The 27,223-nt window shown below is 34.1% G+C and overlaps 1 protein-coding gene across 6 annotated transcripts in view; it reads right to left on the bottom strand.

Moving 5' to 3' along the window:
• RELCH (RAB11 binding and LisH domain, coiled-coil and HEAT repeat containing) overlaps positions 1–27,223 on the bottom strand; it is a gene marked incomplete at both ends in the record, with an annotated part of 86,570 nt that overhangs the window by 7,391 nt on the left and 51,956 nt on the right. For 4 of the 6 annotated variants that reach the window (XM_084252905.1, XM_084252906.1, XM_084252909.1 and 1 more), the window contains 11 exons: positions 474–562; positions 2,789–2,905; positions 9,231–9,369; positions 11,153–11,216; positions 12,009–12,091; positions 16,320–16,419; positions 17,348–17,454; positions 18,886–18,965; positions 21,130–21,178; positions 23,327–23,450; positions 24,059–24,215. In XM_084252905.1, coding sequence (XP_084109031.1) covers positions 474–562; positions 2,789–2,905; positions 9,231–9,369; positions 11,153–11,216; positions 12,009–12,091; positions 16,320–16,419; positions 17,348–17,454; positions 18,886–18,965; positions 21,130–21,178; positions 23,327–23,450; positions 24,059–24,215 — 1,109 coding nt within the window. Of the gene's footprint in view, positions 1–473; positions 563–2,788; positions 2,906–9,230; positions 9,370–11,152; positions 11,217–11,417; positions 11,501–12,008; positions 12,092–16,319; positions 16,420–17,347; positions 17,455–18,885; positions 18,966–21,129; positions 21,179–23,326; positions 23,451–24,058; positions 24,216–27,223 lie in introns of all 6 variants that reach the window. The other 2 variants (XM_084252907.1, XM_084252908.1) reach the window with 2 other exon arrangements.

Here is a 27,223-nt window from a genome sequence, read left to right as displayed (position 1 = left end):
AGAGATAATAACATTGTATAGCAATTTACAGATTAAAAAATATTCATGTACACTATCTTCCTAAATTCTAATTTTACTCAGTGGAGGAAAGCATGTTATTGCTATTCTGGGTACTAGAGGAGATGTTAAATCATACGAACACAGGGCTTCCCCAGTGGTGCTAGAGTTGAGCGCTGGGCTGTGAAGCTGCCCGCAGCCTCTGCAGCACTGGTTCGATCCCGGGCCACTGGCAAGGGTCCCACATAGTGCGCAGACCTCTCCTGCCTTGCCCGCTCATCCCCTCAGCAGTGTATTTCGTCAGTCTGCCTGTTCTGTTCCCCGCTCTGGCTCTGGTGAATTCTCTCACCCTCCCACGCCTCTGACTGTACCCAGTGTTTGTATGAATAAATAAATAAATCTTTAAAAAACAAACAAAAAAAACATACGAACACAGCACTGATAATCACAACGGCATCGGCATCCCAGCAGCTCACCTCATGCTCTGGAGAAAGATGTTCCATGTCAATCCGTAAACATCTGAGACCGGGTAAAAAGTGATTAACCATTAAATCCTCTGAAATGACTTGATGCAAAATAGTTAAGGAAATTAAAAAAAGCAACTATCAATAATATAGCCAACAGAATAGAAAACTATAAAAGAAGACATCTCTTAAATGCTGTTTGTGGCATGCTGATTGCTTGGAACAAACACGCTTTGTTCACATTGGACTCTCATTTGGATTAGTGTAGAGACTTCTTCTTATATTTACTCTATAACATTCTACACCTGTCCGAACACACAATAGTATTGAATATTTCTTCTACACAGACTTCTATGTGCTTCAGAAACCACTGCCTTGCCCAATTAAGCATTTTGGTTTTACAGAAATCACAAAATTTTCATCTTTTGATTTTCCCGAGGCAAAGAACTTTAGAAACTCTGTTATATAAGATTACATATGAGTTTTGGGCCTCCCCGGTGGCGCAGCGGTTGAGCGCTGGGTTGCGAAGCTGCCCGCAGCCTCTGCAGCACTGGTTCCATCCTTGGCTGCCGGGCGAGGGTCCCGCATGGCGCGCAGACCTCTCCTGCCGCCCGCTGCTCCCCTCAGCAGTGTACTTCGGTCCTTCTGCCTGCTCTGCTCCCCGCTCTGGCTCTGGTGAATTCTCTCACCCTCCCACGCTTCTGACTGTACCCAGTGCTTGTATAAATAAATAAATAAATATTAAAAAAAAAGAAGATTATATATGAGTTTTCACTTAAGTTTTAATATAAGACTTTCGCAAAATCTAGGGAACAGGTATAAACAAACATACCAACATTTTCTTTCTTTGAAATGCAAACTCTGCTATGCCTTTATTACTTTCTTGTAAGGGCCTCCTCACTTCTCCTTTACTAAAGAATTCTTCCTTGGTAATCCAAAATGTCACTTCCTCCTTTTGCTTCCTCTATTTTCTCTTAGTTTTAAATGCCAACAAGATAAATCAGGAATGATAGTAAGTTCTGCTTTTAGAGGAATTAAACTTACAGAAGATATACAGAGTTGCATTACAAAATTATCAAAACCTCTGCCTACTTTATAATGTATATTATAAAAAAATACTTATATCACCCACATAGATAGTAATTTAAGGGTCCCAAAATGAAGTGTTTAGTCAATGCATCCAACTTCAAGTGTTAACATTTCCAAAAATACAAGTAGCTCCTTAACATATAGCCTTATGTTTTTTACTTTCTCTATTTGATTATTCGAAGAAAAATAACCTCCCACTGGTATATTCCAGTCCAGAATCTGGTGCCAATAAATTTCAGTGTTGTTTTGGAACAATGTCATTTTATCTAAAACTACCTGTTTACTTTATTATTACTTCAAACTGGTATATAACAATGTGGAAATACTAACACTATAAAGGGTAATCTTGAAATCTTCTGTCCTCTATTTTCTCACATGGACCACTACAAACCTCTCTCTACTGTCATTTTTTTCCTGTCATAATCATAAATCTCTGGTTATGTTGTCTAGCATGTACTTTTATAGTTCTATTTAAGGATTCTCCCCTTTACTCCTTTTTCAGTCTTTAATTTCCCCTTTCTTGAATGCGCCTGTCTTTTAATGGGAGAGGCTAGATGGTGGAGTTCACACTGCTCATCTTTTCTTCCTTCTTAGTTTTATTTCATAAGTATAGTAAAGAGAACATTTAAACAGCACAGCTAAAATTCATTGCTCTAGTCACAGTTTCACTTTTAAGTATAACAAAACTGAAGCCACTAATGTCTTTAAGCTGTAGTTAACCATTTATAAAATGTAATGCCTGACTTGGGGTAGACAGTCTCTCATTTTCCTGGAGATGATTAGCCACATGGTGATATACTTTATAATTGAGTGAGGTCTACCCGGAAGATACTCATAATTTTCCACTGGATACAGATGCTTAAACATTTATACAAAAACCCAAATGCTAATACTTTGGATTATCAATAGTCTCAGCTATAATTCATGTTATAATTACAGCTCTCAGCTATAATTATAGTCTCAGCTATAATTCTTATTCAGTTATCTAGTCAGCTAACTCAAATCAACTCTAAGTCAATGTTTTCAAAACTATAAAAGCACAGAGGACTTAAAATTATCTTTTCAAATTATGAGATGGTTAGAATAAGAAAGGGGCATGTCAAATCCAATTTTTGATTTTCTACAATTCTTATATAAATTGAAGAGAGGAAATTCTGCTCCTCAACCTTTAAGAATCGAGCTTCACTGTAAAACTGGTTATCTGTAAATGTAGATACACAACAAAATAGCAAGGATACAACAACAGGAAAGTGCACTGTAGGCTTCAAAAAGATGGGTAGCAATATCCAGTCTTTTAGAATCCACAATTTGTAAGTTGTTCACCAAGGCTAACTTATGCAAATGTGGTAGGACAACTGAAAAAAGAAAAAGAAAATGCTACATTTTAATCTAAACCATGCACATCCACAATACTCATAGCACTCATTCATTACAAAAACAATCTATCATTTTAAATTTATAATATATACAAGTCATTTTGTCTTATTGTGATTCAATTTCCCAATCTGGAGAATGAAAACCAAACAAACAAATATAAAAAATATACTTTTTACAAACACATTTCTTTATGAAAATCAGATCTAAGCATTGCTATTAAACACAAGCTAAACATGGTATACTTATTCAGCAACAAATCACCTTTCTTTTTCATAAAACTAGGGTTAGTGTCAGTTTCTCAAATTCTTAGAAGAGACAAATGTCAAAAATCATAGGTGGCTGAGTTTTCAAGTCACTCTACAGAATTAATATCTTATATCTTAAAGACTAATAAAAAATTTAAAAAATACAGACAACTAAATCTTTAACAGCTCAAGAAACAGTGACCAATTCAGCAGTATGGTGTAGGCCTTGTGCCTAAATACTATGTGTTCTAAATATCATTTCTCCAGGGTTCATTGGAGAAATTGCTCCAGGGCCAGTGATGATTAACATTTTTTATCACATAGCAACTTTCTAGTCTCTTCTTGGTTGGGGAACCCAAAACACTACTCACAAGCACATACTTCTGATGAATGGTAGTGACGTCTCTCATGTTCACATTGAGTTTGTGTATGTCAAAGTCACAATCCCCTACTAGAAAAATGCCTTCTTCCTCAATTAGCTGACATTTATTATAATCACAACTTTTATGCTTACCATAGTAAATGGTAAAAACCCCCACAAAAACTTTGAATAACAATGGCCATTTGTAGGGGACTTTTTGACTTACCAAATCAGCATACTTAAGAGTTGTAGAAAAAATTGGGACACAAAAAGTTCAAACATTCATTGATTTCCCAATGAAGAAACTGAACTCCAGTTTGCTAATTAATATGCTTAAGGCTTGCTTCAATAAAATTGCATCTCTTAACATTGCCTTTCAGATTCTCTAATTCATTTCTGCTTAAATCTTTTGAAACTATCTTCCTTATCTATTTATTCATGCATGGCCTCTTTATTCCTTCTACTTCTTCTCTGATCTCCTATATAAACAATCCTTTTCTCAGAAACTAAACAAAATTGCTTACTAGAAAACAAATCTATAGAAGTTAATTTAAACTCTGGCCTAAAGTAAGTTAAAGAAGATCCTAAAATTAAGGATCTTCTTAAATCTCAGAAGATAAAAATTTATTATAGAATTCAAGATTAATTCTTAACTAGTAACTCCTTAAATGGTTAACAGTAGTAGGATAATAAAAACTAGGAGGGTTAATGACCTAGATGTGCTCAATTTTCAATAGATTTTTGGTGGGCAAGGAAAACAGGTGGCGCAGCGGTTGAGCGCTGGGTTGCAAAGCTCCCCGCAACCTCCACGGTGCTGGTTCAATCCCCGGCTGCTCCCCGGCCACCGGAGGAGGGTCCCACATGGCGCGCAGACCTCTCCTGCCGCCCACTGCACCCCTCAGCAGTGTGCTTCGGTCCTTCTGCCTGCTCTGCTCCCCGCTCTGGCTCTGGTGAATTCTCTCACCCTCCCGCACTTCTGACTGTACCCAGTGCATGTATAAACAAACAAACAAATAAATAAATAAATAAAATACGTGCCTCTTTAAAAAAAAAAAAAAGGAAATACTAAACATAAAGCTACTACTGTAAAAGCCCTTTTCTTAAGAGCAAATTGGATAAAGATTCAAAACTACCAATAAAGATAAATCAATAGGAAACTTTATAAATATAGATTACAGTAACTTAAAAAAAATATTTTGAGGCAGAGCAACAGCCAAAGTAAAGGGAATCTTGCCATCTCCTTTTGCAAATAGACTCAAATATGAAACACAGAACTGTCTGAAATATGAAATGGGATAGTACTATGATATGAAGTCTTCGTTGTAAGATTTAACATTTTAAAGAGCCCTGTAAGTGAAAAGGGGAAAACAAAAAATACATGGTGATCCAGATAAGACAAATGAGCACCTGTGAAGGAAATCAAGACAAAAAGTTCCTGTAATAACTAGGAACTGTGAAAGAAAAAAAAAAAAAAAAAAAGACTACTGGAAGAACCAACGTTTTACAGTAGCTAAGAAATGAAGGAACAAATCCAAGATGCCACTCCTAGGAAGGTTTATCTCCCAGCAATGCTCTGCTTCCTCTAAACTTCCAAAGGGAATTGCCTAAAATACAGATAGTTAACAATATAGCATTATTTTTGATATGGGAACTCAACCATTAACGTAATTAACATGGGACATGACATCCCACAGGTTAAAGTTTTCAAGCAAAAGGGAAGTGAAGTAATTGAATAGTAAGTAGAAGAGGGGAAAATAAAAAACCAACCAGAAACGTCCTATTCCTGAATCCAGGAGCCAAGGCTTATTCTCCATGGCTCAGAATAAAATAAGCTTCACAGTTAGCCAAAGTACTTCAGAGTTTTCACTAGGATCACCTATAAATCTGATGTTAAAATGTGGGGAACTATCTCTATTGCTAATTAAAATATTAAAACCTACTTAGTTAAATAATTGTGAAATATTGTCACTTTCTCCCCTTTCAAATTACAAATACTATTACTTTATCCAATGAGAAATAATCTCATGATTTTGTTTCTGCAGGTCAATAAGGGTTCATGCCCTCAAACAAACCTTCTGGACACTATGGTTCAAATCTTGACGTATTCTGATGACTGATCTTAAAAATAATAAGAAAATCCCAGGCTGGATATGCAATGACTAGTCTGTGGGGGGAGTCCAATTTGTACTAGAAACCAAACTGATTTAAGAAGTCAAACTTGTGGTCCTTCCTAGAGCATGTCAAATTGCTAAAAATAAGACAGCAGCAATAGAGTAGTGCCAGTGGACATGCTTTTGGAATAATAATTACTGATGCTTTGGTGTCACCAAAAGAAATTGTTGTCATGAGGTTGAGGTCCACAGTAGAAGAGGCAGAAACTAGAAAAAAGGTTTTAGAGGACAATATCAGATCAATAGTAGCTCAATAAGCTGATAACTGACACAAAATGATGGAGTACAACAAAATGGCTAAGTGGGAGAAATTTTCTTTTAGAAAACATCACAAAAACCACAAAAATTTCCTTAAAACTAGAATTGAGTAGTAAACTCTAATACAAGGCAGCATAGAATTTTGCAGTCAACAGTTACCAAGAATTACTTAAAAAATAACTTCAAATTATGTTTATGAGTTACTTTTTGTGTCTTGAATCCTCTCACCCTCCGGCGCCTCTGGCCTGAACACCAGCTAGTGTATAAATAAAAACTAAATCTTTGTGTGGTGAAAAAGGAACTCTCCTACATTGCTGGTGGGAGTGCAAACTGGTCCAGCCACTGTGGAAAGCTGTCTGGAGTTCCTCAGTTTACTAAAAATGGAGCTACATATGATCCGGCAATTCCACTCCTAGGGATCTACCCAAAGAACATAAAAACATTGATTCAGAAAACCACCTGCACCCCTATGTTTATCGCAGCAATATTTACAAGAGGAAAAACCTGGAAACAACCCAAATGCCCAAAAATAGATGACTGGAACAAGAAGATGTGGTACATATACACAATGGAATATTATTCAGCAATCAAAAAAGATAAACTCATGCCATTCGCAGCAATGTGGATGGAATTAGAAGGAATAATGCTCAGTGAAATAAGCCAGAAGGAAAAATAAAAATATCGGATGGTGTCCCTTATAGCAGGAATATAGGAGAACCAAATAAGACATCAGTGTAAAAAAAAAAATAACAGCACAAAACACAACAAAGCAAAACCAGACAATTATAAACCAGAGACATACTGCGGGGGGGAGGAGGGAGAGTGAGCAGAGGGAGGGAGGGAGGAGCACAGGGGACTGTGGTGATGGTGCCCGGGGGCCTTGGGGAAGAAGATTCTATGGAGACTCAATCTGAGGCAGTGGGGGGAAGCAAATATTGTCTCAAAAACGTAAAAAATGATAAATGCTAAAATAATATATAAATATGGAGCTTAAAGCAAAAAAAAATCTTTAAAAAAAATAAAAGCATGTTGATTTTGTATCCTGCCACTTTACTGAACTGATTGATGAGTTGAATTAGCTTTTCTGTGGAGTTTTTGGGGTTCTCTATGTATAATATCATATCGTCTGCAAATAGTGATAGTTTGACTTCTTCTTTTCCTATTTGGATTCCTTAGCCTTCCTATACACAAACAATAAATCTGAAGAAGAAGAAATCAAAAAAACCATCCCTTTTGTTATTGAAACAAAAAAAATCAAATATTTGGGAATAAATCTAACAAAAGAGGTAAAGGACCTATACAAAGAAAACTATAAAACACTGTTAAAAGAAATAGAAGAAGACACAAAGAAATGGAGAGACATCCCCTGCTCGTGGATTGGAAGAATAAACATTATTAAAATGGCCATCCTTCCAAAAGCAATATACAGATTCAATGCTATTCCAATCAAAATTTCAATGTCATTCTTCAAAGAAATAGAACAATTATTGATGAAATTCATATGGAATCACAAAAAACCCCGAATAGCCAAAGCTCTCCTGAAAAAAAAAGAAGGGAATGGAGGCATTACACTCCCAGACTTCAAACTATACTACAAAGCCATAATCATCAAAACTGCATGGTATTGGAACAAGAACAGACATACAGACCAATGGAATCGAACAGAAAATCCAGAAATAAACCCACAGATTTATGGTCAACTAATCTTTGACAAAGGAGCAAAGACTATGCATTGGAGCAAAGAAAGTTTGTTCAATAAATGGTGCTGGGAAAACTGGGTCGCTACATGCAAAAGAATGAAGCTTGACCACTACCTCACACCATACACAAAAATCAACTCAAAATGGATTAAAGAACTAGACATAAGACCTGAAACCATAAAATATATAGAAGGAAATATAGGCGAAACACTACGTGATCTGCACATCAAAGACATCTTTACAGACACATCACCCAAAGCAGTGATAGTGAAGGCAAAGATAAACAGCTGGGACTACGTCAAATTAAAGAGCTTCTGCACAGCAAAAGAGACAATAACAAAAACAAAGAGAAACCCCACCAACTGGGAGAACATTTTTGCACCCAACACTAATGATAAAGGACTGATCACAAAAATCTGCAAAGAGCTGATGAGACTCAACAACAACAAAGAAAATAATCCAGTCAAAAAATGGGCAGAAGAGCTAAAAAGAAACTTCTCTGAAGAGGAAATGCAAATGGCCAACAGGCATATGAAAAAATGTTCAACATCACTTGCCATCAGGGAAATGCAAATCAAAACTACCATGAGATACCATCTTACACCAGTGAGAATGGCACATATTAAAAAAACTAGCAACAACAAATGCTGGCGAGGGTGTGGAGAAAAAGGAACTCTTCTGCATTGTTGGTGGGAGTGCAAACTGGTCCAACCACTGTGGAGAGCTGTGTGGAGATTTCTGGACCTACTAAACATAGAGCTTCCATATGATCCAGCAATTCCACTCCTAGGTATTTACCCAAAGGACACAGAAACATCAATTCCAAAGAACACCTGCACCCCTATGTTTATAGCAGCACTGTTTACAATAGCTAAGCTTTGGAAACAACCCAAATGCCCAAAAATAGATGACTGGATCAAGAAGATGTGGTGCATATACACCATGGAATATTACTCAGCCTTCAAAAAAGATAAACACATGCCATTTGCAGCAACATGGATGGCGCTGGAAGGGATCATGCTCAGCGAAATAAGCCAAAAAGAAAAAGAAAAATACCGGATGGTCTCACTCATAGCAGGAATCTAGAAAACTTAAATAAGGGACCAGGAAAATGAATAACTATAAGAAAGTGAAAATCAAAATCAACAAAAAACTATGAACCAGAGACACTTCTAGGGGGGCGGGGGTGGGAGGGGAGGGATTGGGGTCAGAATGGGGGGGCTGCAATTGTATGGGGAATATAACAATAAAATTTATAAAAAAAAAAAATAAAAAAATAAAAAAAATAAAAGCAAAAAAATAAAAAAATAACTTCATATTGTGTTTATGAGTTACTTTTTATGTCTTACAGCATGTGGATTGCTTTCCTATAACTTACAGCAATCAGTATATAGTATCAGAACCATCCACTAATAGAAATACTGGTCAATCCAAAATAACCAAATTGTTTGACTTTCAGCTTTCACTATGTGAGAGAATGAGAGAAATGTAGGAACACTTTATTTAACACATGACAAATGATCAGAGAAGCTATAATTCAGGGGGAAAAAGCAGAAAATGTAACTTACACTCATCTCGGAATCTTGGTTCTGCATTAGGCCCAACTCTACCGAATGTTTTTATGATCTCCGTATGCAAAGAATACTGGTCTTGATACTGAGGATCTTCCAGGAAAGAAGCCAACTGCATTTTCACTCTTTCCAGCAACTTAAAATTGGATATTGTACAGTCATTATATAGAATATTAAAAACTGAGTAGAATTGTTTAAAAGAAAGATACACATGAAATATGGTTTGCAGCACTGGTTACAAATGATTTATAACAACATGACAGTAGAAATTTGGAATTAAAGAACTACTTATTGAGTGTTTTGGCTCAGAAAACATTTCACATTTTTGCTTGTTTATTAATTGTTCCCTTTTTTGTTTATTAAAAACACAAATATTCCCTGACAAACTTGAAGAACATTAGTAAAGACAGGAGGTAAGTTTATGAAGATTTTGTACTTAAATAATAATTTTTGTCCTCCCTCACCCCTCTTAAATTATAATTTAAAAAACACATCACAGGGCCTCCCCTGGTTGCGCAGTGGTTGAGCGCTGGGCTGCGAGGCTGCCCGCAGCCTCTGCAGCGCCGGTTCGATCCCTGGCCGCCGGTGAGGGTCCCACATGGCGCGCAGACCTCTCCTGCCGCCCGCTGCTCCCCTCAGCAGTGTACTTCATTGGTCTGCCTGCTCTGTTCCCAGGTTCTGGCTCTGGTGAATTCTCTCACCCTCCCGCACTTCTGACTGTACCCAGTGCTTGTATTAAATAAATAAATAAATCTTTAAAAAAAAAAAAAAAAAACACACATCACAGTGCAAGTCACCCAGTTTTTCACCTTCTCAAAGCAATGAGTCATTAATGACTTACATCTTACTCACATTTCCCTAAAAGATATTTTTATTTTGGGATTTGAGAACATGTTGAAATTCAGCCAAGACTGCAAGCATTGCAAAATGATGGCTTTTAATGTTGCTTTACCAGAGAAATATATAAGTGAAAAAATGAAAGACATATCTTTCCATAACTAAGACATTTAATTTTTGTTATTAAAAAAATCCAAAATGACAAAGGAATTTTACAAATAACTCTTCCTTTTTGATGAAAAGTCTATTCAGTGGAAAACCTTGTTTTCCACTTAAGTGAAGAGGTACGAAGTCCACAAATATTTATTTTCTAATCTATAGGGGTTTTCATTTGTGTAAGGACATTTCCAATTTGATAAAAGAATGACACTATGATACTAAATTCTGAGAAGTGTCTTACAGGTAATGCCACAGATAGAACCTAATAGGCTTGAAATTAAATCATGGTTTCAGAATCAAAATACACTTCAAAGTACAAACCAGAGTACACGTTTAGGGAGGAAGACCTTGACCGTCCCCTAAAGCAGACATAACAAAGGGTTGTCATGGCTGACATGGACTGTGATAAGAGGAGCCCAGCCAACAGGAGGACTCAAGGATTGAGCCCAATAACACCCCATAAGCGTAACATACAGGTGCCGTCAGCCTTCAGTTGTAAACTGAGGTAGTTTTCCTTAAGATTGTGTTTCTAAGGTTATCTGTCAAAATAGTCTTCAAATCTGTGCAAATAGGCAGTCAGGAATTTGTGGACACTGGTCAGAAGTTACTGGATAATTGATGACTTTGGAACTAGAGCTAATTTGAAAGGTTATTCAAAACTATCACACCCAGCTAGACTTAAAACAGCTGAGAGTTGGCTTATACTTAATTTTCTAATTGAGAAGAAGACTAGAGATTCCTTAAGAATGTGAAAATATACTTTGGCCAAACTACATGCTTCCACATACAGAGCTCCTCCTCTACTCCATAACTAAGAAACAAATGAAAGGCATGATGTTCCTGACCTCTGGGCAGATGTGTGATAATACATCATCATCATCTCCGTAGCACATAAATATAGAGAAAATGCAATCATGTCCTACCTCTCTTTGAATAACTGTTTCCATAATGGTGCCAAAGGCTGGAATTGTGGCAATCCTGACCGAGCTGTTGGAATTAAAAAAGAAAAAAATTGAAACTTTCTTAGAGACAAAAAACTGATTATTAAAATGTATATCAAAGTAAGTATAAGGTAAATACACTGTATTAGCCTCTAGCAATGACAAAATAAATTAAAAAAAAGCAGACCAAGAAGAATGCTCAAAAAGACAGACAGGATAACTTAAGGTCGCAGTCTGTGAAACTCACAATTCAGGATCACTGGACAAGGTAACAAGGGCCGGAGCAACCCGCTTGTCAACTAAAGCTTCACTCATGCCTCGAAGAGTCAGCTGTAAACCAGTCAACATGCAATAAAAAATGGTTTGGTAAACTGGAATGAGAACTGGGTTAGCTGTGACTGAGGATGGGCAGGCAGACTCACTGGCCTTTCTTGGTTTAGTCACCCACAGGAGACATTAAAATGTTAAGCCTCTGGTTCATGCCCCTACACTTACTGATAACAACAAGTTAGTGAGATTAGCAGAGCATCCCTTCTTGGCTTGGAAGAAATAGTCCATCAGCATGTTTTAAGTTTTAGGAATGTTTCTTGAAGACTCATATGACAGCATTTTTTTTTTTTTTAAATACATGACCTCCAAATTAGGCTCACATTGTGAAAGATGACTTAAAAAAGACACATGAATAGTAATATGACAAAGTTTAAAATCAAGTAAGCATACTTCATTATTATTTTAAAGAGATAAATATATTCTTTAATAGATATAAAAGCTGATGGTTATTTCTTGACAGGCATATTTTGAAAGGATACTGAATGTAAAAGGCAGGGACAACACTTACATTTCAGGGTCACTGGAGAGGGTAATGAGAGCAGGAACAACTCTCTGAGCTACCAGAGTTTCATTCACCCCCTTCACCAACAGCTGATTGGTCAGCGCAGGGGGAAGTCACAGGTGATGCATGGAAAAGAGCAAACACAGTGCCACGGGAAGAGGAAAGGAACAACCAAGAGAAAGAGAGAAAACACAAAAGCAAAACCAAAATTAGAAGCTAAGCAAATATTGCTACTGGAATGCTTTATAAAGGCAGAGAATGCTTAGAAAGAAAATAAAGCTAAAATAGCCTAGCAGTCCACAAAAAACAGAGTATGTCATCAATTCAATGGCAGTTTGTACTTTTGGTCAAATAGAATGTAATTTCCATGTTCAATTAAAATGCAATTTAAAATAAAGCTTTCTTTCTTTTTTTTTTTTTAAGAAGCCAAGAAGAAGACACATATTGAATTCTATGTTTAAAGTTCTCAAATTAACTCATGGCCAACAAGGTACAAACTGGACTGTTTTTAAATCCAACTCAAATGGCTAGCAGACTCCACTAAATTGCTTCTGATAGTTCTATAGCAGGTACATTTAAAAACCACATAGGAAAACTCCCGACCTTTTACATACATCAATTTTCTTTTTTGAGGTACGGAGACATAATGTAGCCTAGTGCATAGTATTACCCATGGGAATCGGATCTGGGTTCAGACTCCAGTTCTCCACTTATTAGTGTGGTATGACCTTACATATATTACATAATCATTTGAAACTCAGTTCTCTCATCTGAAAATAGTGACATTATCTATCTAAAAGTACTGTTGTGCTGCTAGCTTGCACATACTATACCTAAACATTGTGTCTGACAAAGACTAGGCATTCAAGAAATGGGGGTTTAATATTATAACTGTTTTCAAGGATGTAAGATTTGTGACATATTCAAAAAAATAAGTTATTTAATTGTTCTTTTTTGGGGGCTGAATCAAATTGTAAACATTTACAAATAGTTCTTTGTTTTATATTTCTACAAAAGTTCTAACACACTTAAAAGTAAATGCAATGAGCATAAGTAGATCTTTTTAATCTAACAAAAATAATTCATTCAGCAAGCCACCCTAAATTATAGAGTAAGAGGACAATATTGACAGTATGTATTTTGTTTTTAACAAAATTACTGAAATTTTATGAGTTCAACAGAGAAAGGCAATATTCTAATCCTACAGCTTCAATTTCAAAATGTAAAACAGATGAATCCTAAATGCTAGTCAATCTGTTCACCTTGTAAAGGAAATAGTTTATCAAAGATGGAAGATATCATGGAAATTTTAGTAATTAAAACCTAATACTGTGCATATATGGTAATACATTCCTCCTCTGCAACACATCAGAGCACAGAGCTTACTTTAGGTGAAGGTTCTAGATTTTGTAACAATCAATTACCAGTTAACAACTGACTCACTTTAGATAATGGATAATAAAGCAGGAATAAAATGACAGGTAATTTTGTTATTTCCTTAAACATTACAGTTATAAGGTTTAAAGAAAAAAGACAAATAAGTTCAAATACAGCTGAATAAAACTTTCTTCTCTGTATCACTTTAAAAATAAGACACCTTAGATTTGAATCAGTAGAGTGTACCCTGAAATGTCTGCTCTCTTGTGTCAACCAAAAAGCATTAAAAAAAAAAAAAAAAAAAAGGGACAAGTTAAGTTTTCATTTATTCTGGGTTTTAAAGTTTAATTTCTTTATTAAGATAGAAAACCAGAATTGATCAATTGCACACTTTATATGCAATATATTGATCTTTAAATCTGATGAAGTAAGCGTAATTATGACTTGACAGATGAAGAAATTGAGCCTAAGAGAAGGTAAGTAGCTCGTTCAGGGTTTTAGAGTCAGTAAAAAAGTAGAGCTAGAAAATGAACTTGATATTTCTTGGTCTTTGACTAAGATCAAATGTAGAAAATGGTCTCACATCTGTCTTTAAAATAAGACCTAAAAAAGCCTTTTTTGCATTATGCTCTAATGTTAATGACTTCTTTCCTTATGAGTGATGTAAGAAATCATTATGTGAAGTTATTTTCTGCGTCTTTTGGGAAATTCATTATGTCATTCTAGGAGTCACATGATAAAGTAGCCTAATCAATTCCAGCACTAATTTACTACTTAAAAAAAAAAAATATATATATATATATAGCCTCTTTTTGAACAAGGACTGAAATATGACTGATTGGGTTTCTGCCTGAAAACTAAGACCTAGATTTAATGTTCGTTTTTACCAAGTATTTCGTGTTACTGATTTATCATCTCACATTCTTCCAACAGTATGTGGTCTCATATTTAAATTTAAAATTATAAGTGCTATTTTTTGTTGTAATTTAGAATGAACCTATGTTGAGAGGAAGTAAGAACAATTATAAAATATCAGTATCAAAACAAATTTTATAATGAAGTTTGCTTGTTCTTAAATACAGTTTTGTTCAAACTAAGAGGCATTAAAAAATAGGTAATTTTAATTTTTCTTACTGATGCCTTTTACTGACATGCTCAGTGAAAATTTATGAGTAAATTTGAAAAAATATGAAAGTGTCTGAAATTAGAGTCAGCAGTTCATAATCAACCTGAGAGAACACTGAAAGCTGCTTAAGCATTAGATAGAGTTTTCAGACCAGCACTAACAGCAAACATATAAACCAAAACCAGGCAAAGCCACATGTAAGAAATAAGGCAGAAAAAGCCAAAAAACAAACAAAACAAACAAACAAAAGGGAGGATACTTCCTTTTATTTATTTCATTTATTTTCTTTTATTTGGTATGCTTCACTAGTTCATACATACATTTTAGAAACAAACTGTTTACAAGAAAGCAGTAGGTTTTAAAGTCTTTATAGAATAAAGTCCTATGAAGAAAGCATATTTAAGAAATAGCTCTTCATTAAAATGATTTATTTTCTTTCTTGGGAAGAGGCGATTAAAGAAAGACTTTTTTTCTTTCATGATAATGCCCCTTTTTTTAGCACAATGAATAATCAAAAATTGTTCACATCTGAGTGAAACTTGCATTAGACATCAAAGCAAACCTATAATGTGGCATTTCCATTAACAAAGACTTGATTAAAGTTTTTTTAAATCAAATATATAAAAACTGAAGACTTTTCAACTTCCTGATAATAATGGAATTTTCTTTGGATTTCACAGATCTATATTTATTTAAGAGATTTAGGATATATATATTTTAAATATATCAGTACCCTACCATTCCAATTGCAATTTATCTCAAAATATGGAAAAATTCTGAAATTCAGGAAGAACTGAATGATCCAATTTTTCATACAGAAATAAATTGTTTAAAATATTTTAAGAGTCACTTAAATAAATATTATATGATAAATATTATATGATCACTGATCATTACTAAGCTCTTATTATGTGCTGGGTACTGTTTCAATGGATTTGCAAGTATTAATGCATTTAAAATCAGTCAAATTCTTTGTGATAGATACTTATTATTATTTTTATTTTGTGGCTGAGGGAACTAAGGTATAGATAAGTTCAAACTTGCCCAAATAATTTATGAAACCAGTAAGTGGCAGAGCTGGACAATGAACTCAGACAGTCTGCCTGTATGGCAAGACTCTTCTGAAATAAGAAACACTCTAATTGCAGTGCTCTAATACCAGTTCTAAAAATATATTAAAAAGATATAAATACACCAGGCTATGGAAATTTTTTCTATGATGGGTATAAAAGACAGGTATTTTAATTTTCATACCTAACTTTTCATACCTAAGTAGCAATTTAAAAAAATCTAGTTAAATTATAAGAACATCTCTCTCTTCTAAGTCTATGGGAAGTTAACTTATAGGGATTATATTCCGGGTATGATATGTGAAGAAACAGTGAAGGTGGAGTAATCAATAAAAATAAATATTTCCATAATTACAATAATTTTCTAAGGCTATTCATGAATTCAACTATATTTTATTTTATGTTGTTGTAGCTTATTTTAGTAGTCATTTAGCTCAATAACCAGAAAAGTATAGTAAGAAAGATTTACAGACTGGAAATGAAGAATTTAAAAGAATATTTGAGAAATGGAACTGGCTATAGAATAACATCCAAGGAACCAATAAGGCTACAAAACATTCTAGTATATGTCAAAGCTAATTTCTGCCCCATCACACAGTACACAACTAGTACATAACTGCTCAATGTCATCAAATATACATCAACATAGCATAGTATGCAGTCTTTTTATTTTTAAAAAATTCCCATTTCCCTCTCCAAAGAAAATCATGATATATGAACAAACAGCAGCATTTGTTTACATACCTCAAACATTCTAGCAGCAGTGCACCTCACGAGGGCTGAAGTATGGACAACACCATACCATAAAACAGTTAACAATAACTCATGGTAGGCGGGATTTGCACTGAAAGAAAAAAAAAAATACTGCACAAATAAAAAGCTATAGTGCCTTATTGGTATGCTGAAAAATACCATATTTATAGGGATTATTAATGATAAAATTATTGGCAAAACATATGGAATTATTTTGTACAGTTCAATAGGTCACTTCTAAGATTCTTTAAAAAGGAAGTCACCTTATAAGGTGATAAACTTTCAGGATATTTGGAAATTTTACTTTTGGCTTCTCTGAGCATTTGCAATTATAACAGAAAATGCAACTCTTTAAATAACATGAAAAGGAAAAAAAAAAAAAAAGAGTAATAAAATTAACCTGTGAGAAAAAAGGGAAAGAATCAGATGGGTAAACTCTGGGGTTTTAGTTTCAGCATCTACAAAAATTGGTGAAGCAATGATCCATGTCCTATTTATGTCAAATGGTTGTTAATGAAGCAAGTAAGATCAACTCAGATCATCTATTGGGAAGGGTAACTGGCTATGAGGCTTATCCAAATGTAAGATGGTATTAATAATAAATGCATTAGTTTTCAGTAAAGGCTGAGCTGAAACTACTTTAAGTAGCCAGATGATGTCATTATGAGAGGTAGCACTAACAGTATCAAATGGAATGGGAAACTAAATCTTTTCAATTAGGGGGAAACTAAATTTTCTTCAAATTTGAACTTGATTTTATTTCTCCAATTGCTTCAAAGAAAACATGTATCTGTGCCCTTTCCCCACTTTTGTTAATATTTTATGAAAATACATACTTAATGTAAGAATATTAAAAAGGCACAAATAAGCAAAAACCAAAATGAAAACAGCACCTTAAGTCTCACACCAAGAGATTTGGTGTGTATTCCAATCTTTTCAGACTGAAAGTATGTATTGCATAAATCCAATTTAAAAACTTTTTATATAATTTAAAAAACAATATAAACTATTGCTTTTACCCTAGTTCCACAAATGAGGCCTTCAGGCTATCAAGAGGAGCATGAGATAATGAAAGTAGGGTCATTACGTCTTCTAAGAACCCAACTAACAGTTTTCGGTCTTCATCCTACACAGGAAAAAGATGACAATGAATTTTCAAGCAATCAAGAACTAAAAATCACAATTTCCTATTTATAATTAGAAAATGTTACAAACTAAGAAGAAAATATCCTAATTTGGGAGCATTGTAAAGATATTTGTTAAACATGTCTATGATCATGAGGACAAGCTATTAATGTTATATGGCTTAAAATACACTACACACACAATTCTGTAGGTATCTATACCATGAGGTAGTTTTAGAAACTAACATTGAAATGTTTAGAAGTATACGGTGCCACTTTAACAGAGCTGGAACTTCTAGTGCCAGGTAGCAAGTGATACTGTAGAACTATACTTTTAGTATTGTTAGACTGTTCTAATCTGTTTTAGAGCAAGAGTACAATATATAAGAATTGCTGTACTTTGAATTCACAGGTCAAAAGAAATAAGTTTTATTTATCAGTGGGGGAAAATTCAGGAAAAAGGGTACTCTTTTTTGATTCCCATATTCTAATTTCTAAAAATACTTTATCCTGAGTCTACATTTTCACCTTGCTGGTTAGACTGTCTCACACTTAAAAATAACTACTAGGTTTTAATAAGCACTGTGTGTTATTTACTTAAAATAATATTAAGTAAGTAGTGTGGAAGTCTGTTATATGGGTGCACCACAAAGAATCACTCCTCCGGGTTCACACCCTCCGGAATCTGGGCTGGGCCTGTGATGTGATTTAACTGACAGAATGAGAGGTACTGACAATGTGCCAATTCCTGTCTAAGCCTTAGCCTAGCAGATTCTGCTTTTGTACTCTTGGGAGTACATGGGCCAGCAACATAATAAGTCTGGCTTTTCTGCTCCAGAGAGGCACTACGAAGGGACTAAGACATGGAGACTGAAGCTCAGTCATCCCAGCTCTGCCTTCTGATGACCAATCAGTTGAAGGCAGCATCAAATCTGTACTTGATTTTATTTCAAGTTGAAGCTGAAGGAGTAATAAACAGTGAAGCATAAACAGTGAAGCAAAGTCCATAAGCAACTAAAATGGTTACAATAATTATGCTTTGGGGCAGTTTATGATATAGTAACAATAAAGAAAAATAAAGTACTACTGAAAAGTATTTTACTAAAAAGGATGATAAAATATGGTATTCTCAATCATTTTTTAGCTTATAACATGTACTGTTTATTCTTTAAGAAATTAACATGCAACACAAACTGTGAATAAGCACAATCTAATACTGGTAATAAATAACAATAAGCACACCATCTCCAAGTTTATCTGTTCAACTGAAATCTGACTCATTTACTATTTAAATATGTTCTCTACTATAAATAATTTATGAAGTAAATAATTTTCCTTTATGGGTAACATTTTCAATTAATGTACATACTGAAAAGACATGCTATCTTTCTAACTGCAAGTACTTTTACAGGAAAATGAAGATTTTCCCTTACCTGAATATAGCATGTGAGCACTCCTGTTGCATAAATGGGAACTGTAGCTTTAGTGAGCACCCCATTTCCTGCTGAGGAATCTAAAATCATTAAAATATTTTTTTAAATTTGAGTGTATTTTAAGTGTAAAGCAAAAAACCACAATGCAAATTATATTTATAATGATAACTTATCGATAGAAAGTTTAGAAATGAACAGGAGCATTACTTTGGAAATTGTGATTAAAACATACACTGTTATTTGTAAAAAAAAAAAAAAAAAGATACCCCTTTACAGAACCATTAGCATAAATATTTCTGATAGAAGGAAAAACCTTAATAAACAAAATGAGATGCTATATATTTCTATTTCAAGAATCAGAAATTAGTTTGCTTTTAGAGTCTCTCCAATGCCTGTATAAACACACTGATCTTCATCAATTTTTATACTTTCAATTGTTAGCACTCAGTAAAATGTAAAGGCACTACGGTGGAAAAGCAGGCGCCCAGATACATATTATTTAGTCAGCTTTCGGACATGAAGCTAACCCAGTACTGACCTAACTCCAGAGCCCTTTCCACACCTTTCTCTAGGAGTTTTCAGTCAGGCAGAGCCCGGATTATAATTATGGAAGAGGAAGGAGTAAGGCAGGAGGAAACATCCTAGATAGATGAGCACTCTATGGTAAATTAAGAGATTTTCTTATGGGGTATCTATAGATGATTTCAAAAGAAAAGTTTCTGAGCTAATAATGAAATCACAATTACTATTGATAGCACCAATGCTCCCGTTTATTGATCATCAGGCACTGTTTCAACTACACACTCAAACCTTTCTATTATCTTTTTCTATTTTAACTTGGTTTTAAATTCTTTTCAGATATAGAAAGAGTTGAAAATCAAAATCAACAAGCAACTATAAGCCAGAGACACACTGGGTAGGGGGAGGAGGGGGGAGGGATTACGGTCAAAACAAGGGGGGTGGGAATTATATGGGGACGATAACCAAGATGAAAAAGCATACATTGTGCAAAAATGAAAAATGATGTAAAAAATATATAAAATAAAATGTTAAAAAAAAAGGGAAAGAGAGTTGAAAAGATTTATTTAACCAACTACCCTACAGAATTTTCAGCAAAACAGGAAGTTTCCATGTTCATATCAATTCAATTTTGAGGTTTGTTTGTTTATTCCCTGGATAAAGAGTAATTTTTTCTTTGGGGTTGATGAAATGTGGCTGTGGTAGTTGAGAGGTAAATCTGAGGCTAGAAATATAAACTTAAGTTGAATAAATAGACTATACATACATGGGTTAATAGTCTATAAACAATTAAAAATTCATAGCTAATTAATAATTTTAAATTCTGTCAGTTCCTGATAATATTTCAACTTCTGCAATAATTCATCATCAGAAATCAAAATTAAACAGATAATACCCACTAGTAGGCAGCCCAACATTTATCCTTTAAGAAGTTATTAAATATAACCTGCAGGAAGCACATGCAAAATATCTCTTCAAAACTTTCAAAATTAAAAAAAAAAGAAAAAGAAAAAGAGTCCTTTTTATAGGACTTCATACAGCCTAAAATGGGGTTTTCCAGATCACTCAAATCAAATCACTAAAGGACTAGGAATTATCTAAAAAATGAAGATCAATCTACTTTAAAAAAAAAAAAAAAGGAGGGCAATACATATTTTCTTAACATTTCCCACCATTTATTACTTGAAACTGCAAAAACACACAAAGATAACATGAGTCACACACAAGTGAGTTCTTGTGCCAATGGTGCTGCAATAACTAGACTTCTTAAGACAGATAAGTGAAAACTATCAACAGGGGGGCAGGACTTGTCCATTTAAGCCTGAAGTTTCTTTAAAATCTTACATTTCATTTTAAAAATATGTATGGATTCTTGCATTCTATAGCATATTTGTTTTAATGTTTAAAAGGCTCAAATAACTCATTATGAATGGGATACTCTTTATTTTATAGTTTGTAGTATCTTGAATATGTTCCTTCAAACCCCAAAGGGTAAAAAAAAGTATTCAACTGACCCTCTCATTTTGAGAGGGTCAGCCTTAGAGCAATTAGATTACAAAGAAGACAGATATTTATAATCAAATTGATAAAGATTAATTTCATTAACACTTCATGGGAAGAATAGTAGATAAGTCACAGTTGTAAAACAAAGAACTCTGTAATATAAATTTTCCTTTTCAAAGACTTTAGAGATTCAAAATTTTTTAAAAGTGATAACACACTTACCAATGTTTTCTTCAGATAGTCTTAAAATCTCCTGAAATTGAGGCTTGACCTAAGTAACCCAAAGAAAAGAGCCAAAAAGTTCAGGTTCAATGGACCAATTAACTAATGTATGATTAAGTAAAGAAAAGGTCTACTACAACTCCAGCAGCTACTACTGTTGCTGCTGCTGCTACTACTACTATTTGCTTGCTTTATAAAACCATTGACTCAAGTGGTCTGAAATAATTCTTCATTAAAAGGCTAACGATAGAAGAAAAGTCAAGTTACTGAAAACATCTTTAGATAAAATTAAAAAATATATATTCAGGTAGCAACATTTTCTGAGTGGTGTTTGGTCTATCACTAAGTTAATACAATTTCCAAGATGATTTTAAATGTTAGAAATAATGCATGCTAAAACTGAAACGGATGACAGAAAGGTTATTCAGGTACTTATAACATTATGCTTAGTATTATTAAAAAAAACACTATATTTAAAAGGACTGAAAGGAAATTCCATTCAGTTAGTAATTCAATAATTTATTCATCATGTGATGTGATATAAACCTGTTTAGATTTGTCTTTTAGTTTTATTTCTATAAAATTTAAATAACAAATACAGAATTTAATATTTTAAGTTAGTGCCACTGCTTGTTTCAATTGTTTATTATTAACATTCTCCCACAGATTTCAGGTCACTGAAGCCAACTACTTACTGTTAAATGCTTAAGTAGACTCCTACTTGCTTTTGTAAAAAGATGTCAAAAATGTTGCCAATACATTTAAAATAATAATAATAAAATCAAATTTTATTCATTTAATATCTAGATGTTAGCAAAAAATATAAAATGATGTTGTTTGTTCTTACAGAAACATCAAGATCTGGTTTTTGCCCTCCTTTTGGTAGGTCAGGCATATTAATTTATACATTCAACCTAAAGTGAGGGGAAAGATCACTGCTAAAAGATTAATCTAGAGTATTTTAGTTATGGAATTAAAAGAAGCAACTTCACTTCACACAAATAAGACTAAGTGCAGATAAATCACTTTTTATAGGTCACACACACAAGGCCTTAACCCTAAAATTTTGTCCAGTTTACTATATGAAACATTTGATTGAAAAACATTTTAAAGTGCTTATTTTTTCTGAAGGCATTTCAAAAATAGCTTTATAAATTAACAAGCACTATGTCTTTGAATTGAAAGAATAATAAATATTCTTAAAGAAAATTTGGAGACACAAAAAAGTACAAGTAAGAAAAGCAACCCCTAATCAAAACAGAAAAGCTACTGGTAGCATGTCAATGTATTGGCTTCCAGCTTTTCCTGTATGTGTACAAATGCGTACTAAATTGGGAATATGTCCTAAGTAGGCTGCTTAAATATGCTTTAAAAACATTATTTAACCAAGAAAGCAACATTTTATTTTTTCTGTGTTGAGTGCTAGTGATATAGAATTGTAGAGGACAAACGATTTTACCTTGAATGTTTCAATAACTACACTGAATGTTTCAATAACTACACATTACGGAGTAAATAGCTGCCTAAAATTCTTACCTTTTAAATGTCTTGATTAACATCTGACTATATCAACTACATCTTTTTACATTTTTATTAGGTCCCTAAAGGAACATGTTATGAAGAAAAATGAGTTAACAAGATTAAAGAAGAAACTGGGATTGGAGGACTTAATAACTTTAATATCTAAAACTACAAAATGACCTGGAAAGGCAAATGTTACAAATGGTACTTTTGGTGGTGACTGAAATACGCAGTATTCATCTCAAGTGTCCATGTTTTTCTATGACCTAGTATCCTGGTTCAAGCAAGACTTCGGTTCTATAACTACATTCAGTTTTGACCACAGTGTGCAGAGCAAGGAGTTGCTTCTTGAATCCATAGCAGACAGTTAAAGTAACAAAGCACATGTGGCCCCTGGCTGATACTTCCTAGGTTGGAAATATTTTGAGATATTTACAGAGAGTAGGTCTTATTTCCAATGCTTGCTATAAACTAAGTTTAAGCTAAATCATCTTCTGAAAAATCAATATAGGACTATTAACAACAAGAATTTTCTTTTACTATCATAGCATTCTAAGATATTAAAAAATAATTAAAGGAAGGGCTCATCTTTTAATTTACTCTGTTACAGCATTAATTAACACATTACATTTCTATGTCTCTTGCACATAAGAAAACATGGAATACAAATTTTTACCTTAGTGTTTGTAAAAATTTTGCCAAATGTCCGGCAAAGGCGCCAGAAAAATCTGGAGAATTCATGGACACAGGCAGTTGAAGTAACATTAATTTTGCCAACTATTTCTATAAGTTGTGGCAACCTGAATATGAAAGGAAAGAAAAATAGGCAGGGGACACATATAAATTACTGCTTCCTTGCCACTTTGTGAAACAACTTAAATCTAACAATCTCTTCTGTTCTGCTCTTCATAGCCAGTAAAATTTTAAAGTAAAGGAGCTGTTTTGGATCCTTTGAAAGGTTTTAAATTCATATTCTCCTTTATAAACATCTGAAAATAAGTTTTAAATGTTTGCTATTAAGTATATGGAACCCTAATGGTAAGAGTTTTGAGTGTGGAGTTAAGGAGACTCAAATCTCTAGATTTGATGCTTCACCCAAGCGATTGGCTAAATACAGAGCATCCATTTTAGCTCAAAGTCAAAAACTTGCAGGTAGTTTATAGAGGCAGCAGACAGAGATCCTTTGATGTAACACAGCAATACCATTTTCTTTGATAGATAAGTACATATCCAGTGGTGTAAATCTCCTCTCCTAAAGAAGTTTACTAAAGACGATGCCAAGTTATATTTTGTTATACTGTTTAAATTTTGGTATATTTTTTTCCCTCAGCGTCAAGACTAAATATAATGAGCTACCGTCTATTCAACTGATTAAGATGTAACAAATGAGTTTGGGGTGGTAACTTACAATTGATTGACAACCCATAGTAAACTCTCCCAGCCTGTTGTACCCTCATGTTCCAGCTGGTAATCATAAAGCTGTAGCAGCACTGCCAATTGCTCACGGCTTCCAATAATAGCAGACACATCTTGAAGAGGCGACATAGGCCGAGGGAACCTTGTCACTATAAATAAGAAACAGCAAAATAAATAAATCACATGGAAAATAAAATGGCTGGCTGGGAAGTTAGTTACTCTGTCAAAAGGAAAATAGTTTCTTCAAGTATTTAACTTTAAATATAAAATTAAAATGTAGGAATCAAATCATTTTTAGAAAAAAGAAATTAATTCTTAGCACATGCGAGCAAATTAAATAAATTTCAAAAACTGAAAAATTTTATTAAAGTTAGTAAATATCATCTAGGTGAAATTAAAAGTAGTGCAAACTTAAGATCTCAGCTAAAATATGGATTTAAATTTGTTTTTTTTTTAAAAAAATTCACCAAAATGTTTATATCAATGCAATAGTAAATATAAGTTTCCTTTAGGAAGTAAGAAATTAATAGGTTAATAGCATAGAAAAAACCAGTATCAGAGAATAATGATATGAAATACATTTAAGCTTGAACTTAACAAGCTTCTTTAGTATTTACTCTCCAATATTAAATAACTTATTTATAAAAAAAAATCTCCATAGGGGCCTCCCTGGTGGTGCAATTGGTTAAGACACAACCTATGAAACTATCTGCAGCCACTGCAGCATGAGTTTGATCCCTCGCCAGGGAACTACCCACATGGCACAGCAGACTTCTGACTCATCCGCTGCTCCCCTCAGCAGCATATTTCAGTCATTCTGCCTGTTCTGCTCCCCACTCTGTCTTTGGTGAATCCTCTCACTTCCCCTACCTCTCGCCTATACCCCAGTTCTCGTATACATTAAATAAATAAATCTTTAAAAAATATCTCCATAGTTGGACAGATGTCAAATACAAAGAGTTAAAGTCAGCCAATGACCCGTAAAATAAGGCAAGTGTACCCTAAATACTATAATCAGGGTGTCATGTATATATTTTAAGGTCTTGAGAGAAAACCAAAAAAGAACTTTTAAAATTATGTAAATAGGGCTTCCCTATTTACATAATTGGCGCAAGGGATTAAGCACTGCACTATGAAGCAATCTGCGGCCTCTGCAGCATGAGTTCGATTCCCGGCTGGCCAGGGAGCAACCCACATGGCACAGCAGACCTCTCCTGTCTGGCCCGCTGCTCCCCTCAGCAGTGTATTTCAGCCAGTCTGCCTGTTCTGTTCCCCACTCTGTCTCTGGTGAATCCTCTCACCCCCCACATCTCTAGCCTGTGCCCCGGCTCTTGTATGCATAAATAAATCAATCTTAAAAAAATAAAATTATGTAAATAAAACATGACTATACTTTAAAAGTCTCAACTTTGAAAGTTGAAACACATCGATTCATTCTATGATTAGGGTCATAATTAGATCCCAGACTTCATGGATGGCTAGTAAATGCTTAATACAGGCCAAGAGCTCATTAACTTGGTGAGACACTCTTAATGGCCCAAAAACTCCTACACAGAAGCTAACACCCTAAAAACACACAGACACTCTAAAATATGGCATTTTCTCAAAGCACTAATGGCTTAATGATAACGTAAATTTAAAATGCTGAAAACCTCAAATTAGATGTTATTACCTTCCTATTCTGCCCCATGTTTTTAACAGAATAGGAAGTACTTGTTAGCTGAACTCGCCTACCTGCTATTGTGATGCACAAATGAATATGGACCAACATTCCTCACTGTCAGAGGAATGTTATTTGTTAATTTAGGAATCAAATCAAATAGATTTGGATGGTAAGGGATATTTACACTTCATATTTTTATATCATGTCAAGGTATGTCTGATATAATTTCAAACAGGTTATATCATATTGGTCACAATCTATTCTATGATGGAATGAATGTTTTCCCTTCCTGAAAAATAATGGAATAATTAAAAGTAAAATAGATATGTCAAAATTTATTGTAGGAAGAGTGAGGTACAAAGATTTAAAACTAGGTCCAACAGAAGCAAAACAATATCAGGAAATAAGCAACTACTTGGATAACTGTTATTACAAGCAGAATAGTTCAGGAACCGCAAAACATTATTGAATTTAACATTAACATAATTTAAAAAAATTGAATACCTAATATAACAATATAAAAAGTTTTCCTGAAGGCCATTTTAATAAGCTGGCAAAACACCAGCATTTTATTATCAACAAAGTAACCACACTATCTAGGAAAAACAGCTGCTACAAATCTTTAACCTCCTGCTATAATACAAACTCTATGATGACAGAGATTTTTGTGTATCTTATTCATGAGTGTATCCCAAGTGGTTAATTTAGCGCCAACTGTAAATATTTGCTAACCCTGCAGAATAGATAGGTAATAAATATCTGGATGTATAGACAGAGTCATAAACATTTCTATGCTAGAAAAGGTATAATTATCTTTTACAATAATTGAAATATAATCTTGATGTAGGTATAATAACACTAAAATTTATAGCTATTGTCAAAAGTCAGAGTCAAATTATACCAACAAGAACTGAAACACTAGTTTATTTTTGGTATGATGGGGACATAATCAGAGAAAAGGTCACATAAACACTAAAAGGAATACATTCAAAAGGACGCTGCCAGCGTGTGCTTGGCAACAGGTGAATTTTAAGCTTTATTTGTTTGGTGAATAAATGAATGATAGCAAATGGTATGAGTTGAACTATGTCTCCCCTAAAAATTCATGTGTTGAAGTCCTGACCCTCCAGAACCTCAAAATATGACCTTATTTGGAAACAGTGTATTGCTCCAGACATAATTAGATATGATGAGGTCAGAGTGGAGCAGGGTAGGCCTCTAAGCCAACATGACTGATCTTACAAAAAGAGGAAATTTGGAAAGAAAAACAAGAGGAAGGATGGAGTGTGAAGAAGAAGGCAGAGATTGGGGTGATGCATTTATACTTTGATCTCAGATTTCTAGCCTTCAAAACTGCGAGACAATAAATTTATGTTAGTAAAGCACTCACTTTGTGGTACTTTGTTATGGCAGTCCTAGCAACAAGTATAGCAAGATAAAAAGAGAAAAAGAAGGAATTAGAAAGATAGGGGAATCCCAAGGCAGATGAAGTGC

Source organism: Talpa europaea (genome assembly GCF_964194135.1).
Source record: "Talpa europaea genome assembly, chromosome: 13".
Taxonomy (NCBI): Eukaryota; Metazoa; Chordata; class Mammalia; order Eulipotyphla; family Talpidae; genus Talpa; species Talpa europaea.
This window is presented reverse-complemented; position numbering and strand designations above follow the sequence as displayed.